General features: G+C 38.8%; 1 protein-coding gene across 1 annotated transcript; it reads right to left on the reverse strand.

Annotated features, from left to right (window-relative positions):
* Window positions 1-333: 333 nt before the first annotated feature.
* On the reverse strand, window positions 334-9,371 carry LOC134639681 (cytochrome P450 3A40-like). The gene is made up of 13 exons (XM_065471858.1): window positions 9,304-9,371; window positions 9,053-9,146; window positions 8,829-8,881; window positions 8,319-8,418; window positions 5,059-5,175; window positions 4,635-4,720; window positions 4,400-4,542; window positions 4,193-4,317; window positions 2,880-2,964; window positions 1,442-1,602; window positions 1,115-1,341; window positions 538-700; window positions 334-456 (listed from the first exon to the last, which is right to left on the reverse strand). The coding sequence occupies exons 1-13, from the start codon at window positions 9,369-9,371 to the stop codon at window positions 382-384; spliced, it is 1,497 nt and encodes a 498-aa protein (XP_065327930.1). The 3' UTR covers window positions 334-381.
* Between the last annotated feature and the right edge of the window lie 414 nt (window positions 9,372-9,785).

Here is a 9,785-nt window from a genome sequence, read left to right on the forward strand (position 1 = left end):
TCCACTTGGAAAAGTAAATCCGCTTGGCATCTCTCTTGGCCTTAAGACAACAATTCTGATGGCTAAAGATCCAAACGGGACAGGGGGGAAAAAAAAAAAAGGAAAAAAAAATGTATAAACGTTAAAGTCAAAATCTCTTGAGTGTAAGGTCCATTTAAGACACTGACTGGTGTAACTTTTGGACACAAAATAGATCAAATTTACAACACAATTTAGTAATTAAAAGAGATCAACACAGTAAAACACAAAAATCAGATGTTTACCCTGCTCTGATTCAATAACATTTTAAAGTCTAGTAGTTGAAAATATCAACTCTGAATGTTATCTTGGCAGCAGATATAAAAACATGTTTGATGGGATTTGGAGACGTTCCCTTTTAGATTACTCTTTTCTGGGAACAAACTTGAGTTTTATGGGCTGAACAGGTTCAGACTTCCAGTCAAACTGAAGTGGAATCTAAAAGAAAAAGAAAAGAAAATCAGGAACATGACAGGAGAGTTGTATGACAGTCTGAATGTGGCAGAGTGCTGTTCTTACCATGGTCTCTTTGCATGTTTCCAAAGTGTACTTCTGCAAGAGACGGACAATAACCATCTTCATAACGAGGAGGGCGTAGCGCATCCCAACGCAGTTACGAGGGCCGTGTCCAAATGGCATGAACGCATATGGGTTCACCTCCTCCCCGCTGTCTTTACTGAACCTGCAGATACAGATCAAACAAACTTTAAAAATGTAGATATGTAAAGTCCTACAATTCACTGTATTTAACCATGATGTTCAGGCAGCCCTCTGTAGACCTTCAACATAGAGAGTAGGAGGGCGTAGTTCAGGGTAAAAAATATACTGTTACTTCTAAAGCTTTGAGGAGCTCTCGGGCCTGATTGAGGACAAGTCAGATCAAAACCAGCTCCACACTGTAGCACCCTCCGTCTAGGGGAACAGTTCAGCTTTCAGATCAACAATGACTCGAAGCAGACAGCTGAAGACAACACTGCAGTGGTTTTGGGATGAAAAAGATAAAGCTAATGTCCCAGATTTCACTAATTTCTCTCTCTTGTGGAGGGCGACAGGGTTCTTCATAACCTTGTGATGACACACCTACACTCACATTTACCTCTCTGGTCTGAAAAGCTCAGGTGAGTTCCAGTAGCGTGGGTCTTTGTGCAACACCCATGCAGGAATCCCAATTGTGGTTCCCTCGGGGATGGTGAGGCCATGCACCTGCACAGTTTTTTTGCATGTCCTTTCAATTCGAGTGGCAGTGGGAATCAGTCGCATTGATTCAAGTATAACTTGGTCCAGGTACTGTAGACTGGTCAGCTCCTCGTATGAAATGGGTGCCTAGACAAATAAAGGCAGCAAACACAAAAAAAGACAATCTGTAAATGGTGTCCACCACTGAATCAAAGATAGCAACAAATTATGTGATGAATTACTGTACATCTTTCTTCAGGTTAGCATCAATTTCTTTGTGTAAGGTCTGCAACACATCAGGGTTGGTGGCCAGATTATAAAGGATGTTAGTTAGAGTGGTACTGGTGGACTCGTAGGCTCCAAAGATGAAGACCACGGCCTGGGAAAGGATCTCATGTTCAGTCAAACCTATAGAAAAAAAAATCAAAGTCACTTTATATAAGTAATATAATAACCCTAAAGTAATCAGTAACTAGTACTGAGCCAATCTCACACTGAAACTAACAACTGATCAAAAAGAAAAATGCCAGAGACAGTTTCCTAAATCTGAAGGTCATGTGAAGAACCACATAATGTTTGACACTCCTGAGGAATTACTTTAATAGCTAACAGATAGTTAACTGAAGGTAAGACAAACTAATTATTGCAAGTGTTTTGTGACATGGATACAGTGTTTTGAGCTTGTGTGTTCTCTATTTTGTGTCTCTAGGTTAATTATAGCTGACTTTTGTCCGTTCCCTTTTGTGCCTGTGTTGTGAAGACAGTCATGTCTCTGTATTCGTTACCTGTGTCAAGTCCTCTCGTCTCCCTCTCAGTGTAATTTCCTGTTTTACTTTGATAGTCTCTTGTCTCAGGTGCTTTGTGTTCAGTTTAACTTCCCATGTCTCGTTATTCCTGATTTGCTCCCGGTGTATGTCCCACCTGTTTCCAGTCTCCCCTCATTACCTGCTGTTTATTTATTGTCTGTCTCTCCTTGTTCTTTGTCATGTTGTCTTCTCATGCTGTGTGTCTTCGCCTGTGTGTAAAATTTCTCCAGTAGTTTCCAAGTTCCAATAGCTCTAAAATGCTGTATAAGAAGTGGTAACACCAACGAGAAATAGATATCCCATTTCTCCTGGCTACTCTTCCATGGCTCCCTCATCTTGAAATACAAAGCCCTTAATGCTCCACAATATCTCATACACCTCATAGTGCCTTATAGGGCCTGTTACAGTCCAGGCTTACTTGTGCTTCCTAGAGTTTCCAAAAACAGAATGAGAGGCAGAGTGTGGAGTCAAGAGGCAGAAAACCTCTGCAATTTTACGATTGACCGTTTTCATCTAATCTTATATAATATTACTTTATCCTAACCGCTAGTATTATTAAAGAAGCAATCACTTTGACATCTCTCACATAGAATTTGAAACACTTAGCCAGGCTGGCTATATAAATAGATAGATATTACAGAGGTATGTACAGCCCTTCATTTAATTATCACCCAGGTCCTGATTTATAACATATAACACTGACAGTCTCTTGTACATGAGACATATGAGTAGACTGATGTCATGAGAAAAATTTGTGTGTAAAACCCATGATCTTGAGTCGTCTTCAGTAAATGTGACATGAGTGACTTGAAAGTGGACAACAAGCTGAGCCCTACACTTTGCCCTACTCGCCCTGATACTTCTGTGGTAAAAACATACCTTTACTTGGCTGTTCTTCATCATCCTTATACGTCTTTTCTGGGATCTCACTCTGGATCAACACCTGTAGGAAGTCTGCTCGGTCCTAGATAAGAAGAGAAAACATTTCCAGAAACCATGTAATTGAATATTCCAAAGTTAAAAGAATACTAGAGTAGCACACACAAGTTAATACAGGTGAAATTACTTCATAAGGAGAAGTTATAAAATGTTATAGGAAAATAGGAAATAGAGACAGCTTTTGCCCTTCTTGTAGCGGACTTCCATGTTTTTAATGAAGTCCAGTTTATCATCAATGTGAACATCAATTAAATTTTATTTATATAGCACCAAATCACAACAACAGTCACCTCAAGGCACATGTTGTACGGCTTTTCGCCGCACAAACCTCATTGATGAAAACAGGCGTCACTGGTGTTCTTGTCCAAAACTACATCCAAAAAACAAAACAAACAAACAAACAAAAAAAACAAAACGCAGAAGTTTCTCTAAAGTTTTTCCCTGAAGTAATTTTTCCTAATGGCCACCAGGGGGTGACTACTCTTGTTTCAAAGCTACATAAAACAACACTTTAATAATAATAATAATAGATTGGATTTATATAGCGCTTTTCAGGGCCCTCAAAGCGCTTTACAATTCCACTATTCATTCACTCTCACATTCATACACTGGTGGAGGCAAGCTACAGTTGTAGCCACAGCTGCCCTGGTGCTGACAGAAGCGAGGCTGCCATATCGCGCCATCGACCCCTCTGGCCATCACCAGTAGGCGGCAGGTGAAGTGTCTTGCCCAAGGACACAACGACCAAGACTGTCCGAGCCGAGGCTCGAACCGGCAACCTTCCAGTTACCAGACGAACTGCCAACTCTTTGAGCCACGATCACCCGTGGCTTTAGCTATATTGTGTCAGTAAACACTTTCCTGATGAAGTGATTGGTTCTGCAAATAGTTTCATTTCCTTTTAAATTCAACAATACATTTGCTTTGTAAATTATGGTCCCTTTAGAATGACACAGGAAGAAAAGGTATGGCATGTTTTACTATGTGATTGAGAAGTTGCCAGTGAGGATAGAGCTGCTCATTGTTTGGCATGTTGACTTTAAAACATCAGGATGGGGACATTGAAAAGACTCAGCACAACTATAGTACTGCTATACTATTGTTGTACAGTATTATAGGATATGTACAGTCCCTCGTAGAATCTTCCTTTTCGACCCCACATAACGTGAAGCTATAGCTGCATGACCATGACCCAAAGGTTAGTGCACACATACAAGACAATGTCGATCTTCCATTTTAGACTTCATGCTTACAGATTTCTCTTCATGATGCTGATCTTTAAATCTCTTGACGATGTTGTAGAAAAAGTCAGTGCTGCTCATGGGCACCATCTCAATTTTCAGGAACTTTACCAGACGTCCACCAAAGGGAAATGCCACTGAAAAGACAGCAAAGAGTGGTTAACCTAAAGCTAAAGATAGCATATTACCAAATGGTGTTTGCATAAAAGGAGGACATACTTAGTAAGACTAAAAGCCAAATTTTAATCTTAAGGAGTTTCTGGACTTGAACATTAACTGGATCATTTGGATTGTTTATGGAGTCTGTCTCTACACTGAAAGAAGCACTGGTCACAGTGTCTAAACTGTAAGGAGCCACAAACCTATGAGAGATGGAAAAGACAAGTGGTCAGTGCATTATTTATTTTAGAATGAACAGTGTAATATGTTTGCATTTTACAGATTAACAACATACTGTTTGACAGTGATGGGTTCATCCAAATTCATTTCCTCAAGTTTTGCAACAAGTCGTTCTGCATAGCGAGCAACGAGGGGATAAACCTTTATTTATTTTTTTTTTTTTTAAATACAATGGAAACAAAATAAGAGAATTATGTTATTAATGTTCTGTATGTGTTACATGTTTGTCAATTAATATAAAAAGAAAAGAGATAAAGACACACTGTTGATGTTGGTACCTTTATTTTAGAATTTTTTTTATCTAGTAGCATGTCAATACTTTTTGTCCATGATTTTTTTTTTAAGTGTAACGGTACCAACAGTTTTAGCCATGCCTGGGAATTGTTCTTCCAACATATTTGAGTAAGTAAAAAATGCATTTCTTCTTTCATATACATGTTAACACACAAGTGGTTAATGAACTCAGATGTGATATCAACCTGTTTCAGTCTTCCACTTGTGAAGCATGGAGACAGGCTGTTGCGAATTCGTTTCCACCTTTCATCTTTGACTACTGTAATAACATCATACGTAGGTCCACTGACAAAAATGGGATCCTGTGAAAAGGAAATAACTTTACTGTTGCTTCCACCCTGTCACATAGAAACTCAGTTTCCTCAGATAATGTAATGTCTTCTAACACCATTTTCGCCAAAGCGCATGTTTTGTTTTATGACGTTTTCATTACAACATACTGATGTCAACCTGCGTTTATAGCAGAATGCTGATGTCTGACCTTGAAGCATTACATACTAAAATTTTATGACCAATATGATTTTATTACCCTTACAATAGGAACCAACGATTGTTGGCTGAAATCTTTAGCTTCTAATATCTGAGATCTTAAGATATATTCACGCAGTGTGTGATTTTGTACAGCTCTCTCCAAGCCCTTCTATATAATATATTATAATGTATATGTTTTTTAAATTTTCTTTGTCAAAGTCCACTTTGACGTACGTCACTAACACTGGAGGTCAACCTCCAGTGCTTAGTCAACCTAGGTACTCATGTCATCCAAGGCCTAGTATACTGTTATGAAGATTAAAGATGATCCATAAAAAGTTGTAGGTAATATAAACTTTTTCCCTATTTAGTGCAACCTTTACCTTAACCAGATTTTCACCAGAATTGGAGCAGTTTTTTGTATGTACCGGCACACAAAACTGACTGCCAACAAACAGACAGAACCAATTATATACAGTCAAGCCCATAATTATTCATACCCCAGGCAAATTTTGACTTAAAGTTACTCTTGTTCAACCAGCAAGTTCTTTTTTGACTAGAAATGACACAGGTGTCTGCCAAAAGATAATAAGACGATGTACAAGAGGCATCATTGTGGAAAAAAATATTTCTCAGCTTTTATTTATATTTTAGCAAAAAGTATCATGTCCAGAATTATGTATGCATGTCTCCACAGGCATTTTTGCACATTCATCTTTAGCAATGAGCTCCAAATCTTTCAGGTTGGAGGGTCTTCTTGCCATCACCCTCATCTTTAGCTCCCTCCACAGATTCTCAATTGGATTCAAGTCAGGACTCTGGCTAGGCCACTGCAAAACATTAATGTTGTTGTCTGCTAACCATTTTTTCACCACTTTTGCTGTATGTTTTGGGTCATTGTCGTGCTGAAATGTCCACTGGTTCCCAAGGCCAAGTTTTTCTGCAGACTGCCTGATGTTGTTGTTGAGAATCTTCATGTATTGCTCTTTTTTCATGGTGCCGTTTACTGTGATTAGGTTCCCTGGTGCACTGGCTGAAAAACACCCCCAAAGCATTAGGTTCCCACCACCATGTTTGACAGTGGGGATGGTGTTCTTTGGGTTGAAGGCTTCTCCTTTTTTACGCCAAATGAAGGCAAAATTATTGTGACCAAACAATTCAATTTTTGTTTCATCTGACCATAACACTGACCATAACACAGAAATCTTCTTCTTTGTCCAGATGAGCATTTGCAAAGGCCAAGCGAGCTTTTGCGTGACTTATCTGGAGAAGTGGCGTCCTCCTTGGTCTGCATCCGTGGAACCCAGCAGTGTGCAGTGTCCGTTGGACTGTCTGCCTTGAGACATTGCCACCAGCAGAGCCCAGATTCACCAGAATGGCCTTGTGGTGATCCTTGGATTCTTTTTCACCTCTCTCACTATCCTCCTGGCCAGCACAAGTGTCACTTTTGGCTTCTGACCACGTCCTCTGAAATTTTCCACAGTGCGGAACATCTTGTATTTTTTAATAATACTTTGTACTGTAGCCACTGGAACTTGAAAACATTTGGATATGGCCTTGTAGCCCTTTCCTGACTTGTGAGCAGCCACAATGCGCAGCCGCAGGTCCTCACTGAGTTCCTTTGTCTTAGCCATGACTGTCCACAAACCACCTGCAGAAAGCTGCTGTTTTTCACCTGTTGAGTTGATTAAAACAGCCGTTCCCAATTAATCAGGGTAATTAGGATGCTTTAGAACAGCTTGGACTATTTGGAATGGTATAGAACTTCGGATTTTCCCAGAGACTGTGACAGTTTGTGAAGGGTATGAATAATTCTGGACATGATACTTTTTGCTCAAAAGTAAATAAAAGCTGAGAAATATTTTTTTTTCCACAATGAAAAATATCATCTTATAATCTTTTGGGAGACACCTGTGTCATTTCCAGTCAAAAAAGTTGCTAGTTGAATAAAAGTAACTTTAAGTCAAAATTTGCCAAGGGTATGAATAATTATGGGCTTGACTGTATGCCGGGGGAGAATTATAAAAATGCCTTCTTACACCAGATATATAATATCTGCACTATATGTACTACGGCAGTACCATGCTTGAATTCAGTGAGTTCTTTAGAGTAACCCATTCTTTCACAAATGTTTGTAAAGGTAAAGTGCTTGGCTTGGTGCTTGATTTTATACACCTGTGGCAATGGGACTGAAAAGTCTGAATTCAAAGATTATGGTGTGGACCAATAATGTTGTTCACATAGTACATGTGTTTACAAATGACAGATCACAGAAAAGAAGCGTGTTTTAATTTTAATTTCCTGTGGGCTGAGCCCTGCTTGTCCCGAGCTATGCTTGTCCCACATTCACTTCACATTCTCAATAGACATGAGCCTAATGTCATTTAAGCACCTTAGCCCAAAATATATACATATTCCTTCTATTTGATGATGTTTGATTAAATAACTATATAAATAAATAATACATTTTAAAAATGAGCCCTGAAAAACATCCCTCCTTTTAATCTATTCTGAAGCAGTCCCAGAAAAAAAAATGTCACAAGGTGAATTTGTTTAAATATATAAAATCTTTGTAAAATTCTCTCTGATTCTGCTATACAGAGCAAGAAAGATAACATCTATCTTTCATCTCTAGGTGGCTACAAAACAATGAAGTGTGTTGCTTGGTTTACTTCATGTGTCTCAGCTCCTGTGTACGTGTGGGCTGATGTAACCCTTGAGTATAAATATGTAACTCTTGGTGAAAGTCCAATCTGCCAGATTTGAACATTACTTCATTTATATTTCATATAATACCAGTTTGTCCCTGTAGTTATTGTGTTACTACACACGTCAGCCTCAGACTATAGCGCCACTGAAAGCAAACTTGGAAAAATAATAAAGTAAAAAACAATGTTTTGTTAGCAGACTCTATGTTACATGGAGAGTGTTGCACTGACAGGACTTCTGATATACAACAAGATGAGCCTCTTACCCTGCGGTTGGTAAATGCAGAGTAGCACTCCTTCACCATCACAGTTTTAACAATCTCAGGGTCAGCAATCATCAACACTGGCGTTCGTCCATCGTACAACCTAAAAAGAAGAAAAGAGCCTTTCACAAATCTTTTTTTTTGTATTATTACACATCTGGATATTACACATCTGGATATGTAAGCTTATTTTTGCAATTATCCCTAAAAAGAAAATGGTTCGTTATGTTTCCACCGAAAGATTTTTGTTTACCATCTCATCTCAGATTTAAACTATTTTATCAGATCAAGCTCGAAAGTAGGAACAGCTTCATAAAAAGAGGAAGCCAGTAAAAAACTTTTTTTTCATTATTCCATCCTGTCACAGTGCTGACCTCACAACCACAATCACAGCGGATATTTACATTTTTTAACAAATTGTGAGTTTGGCTCCCAGATATATTTTGATATCAGTGGATATCAGTGGTGGTTTTGAATGCGTCTTCTGTCAGTCATGATGAATTAACAACTCACCCCCAGACGTCCCCATACTTGGCATGGCACTCTAAGTCAAAAGCAAGAATTCCCTGCAGAAAGGTAGACAGGAAAAAAAATGTGTCTTAGTGTCAAAAAGCTACTGAATGGGACATGAGCACAGATAAGTTCATCAAACAAATCCTGATCTCACATTCTCAATGATTAAATCAGTCAGCTTCTCGTATCCCAGTCGCTAAGGGGAGTTTAGTGTATGTACATACCTTTCTTATGCCCAGTATCGTTCCAATAAAAGGCAGGGGTCTCGGTCCAGGTATCCCCAGCTTTTTGAAGAACCGATATGGCCATATTCCGTAACTGTGTTGCAAAAAGAGAGAGAGGATAGGAAATAGCCAGTTGGACAATAAAACAAACAGCAAGCCTGACACCCAACTGTTGCTTTCGAGGTAATTAAGAAGAATCAAGATTCCAGATGCGGTGGCCTGACCGCAGTGAACAGTCGAGGAATACTCACAGTAATATCAGCGTGAAAAGGAGGGCAAGCAAAGTCCAGGTGGTTGCTGAAAACAGCGTGAAAAACATTTTGACCTTGTTCCCCAACGTGACGATGAAGGCTGGAAAACCAGCGAACCTCTATTTAAGAAGACTTTTTATGGTGGGAGGAGCGTATGAGACAAAAATGTGATTATGTAATAAGATGTAAACAGGGTAAGATGCTTGTAAATTTTTTTTAGTTTTGCGCAAGTCTGAATAAAATACTTTAACCATCAATGATTTTGAATGTGTCTGCTATTTCTGCTGCATGAAATGATCCGCTTTAGGGTGTCCTTGGTTTGTAAATCAACTTTCGTTTTGATCTGTTTTAAATATATATAATGATCCCAGCTTGAATCTGGTCTTAGTTTCTCAGTTGATTTCTGTGCTTTCATCATCAAATAAATATTAATTTCCCAGCTTCTATTAGGAAACTATATTTTCTAGTGCTTATTTGCTGTG

Source organism: Pelmatolapia mariae, linkage group LG13 (genome assembly GCF_036321145.2).
Source record: "Pelmatolapia mariae isolate MD_Pm_ZW linkage group LG13, Pm_UMD_F_2, whole genome shotgun sequence".
Taxonomy (NCBI): Eukaryota; Metazoa; Chordata; class Actinopteri; order Cichliformes; family Cichlidae; genus Pelmatolapia; species Pelmatolapia mariae.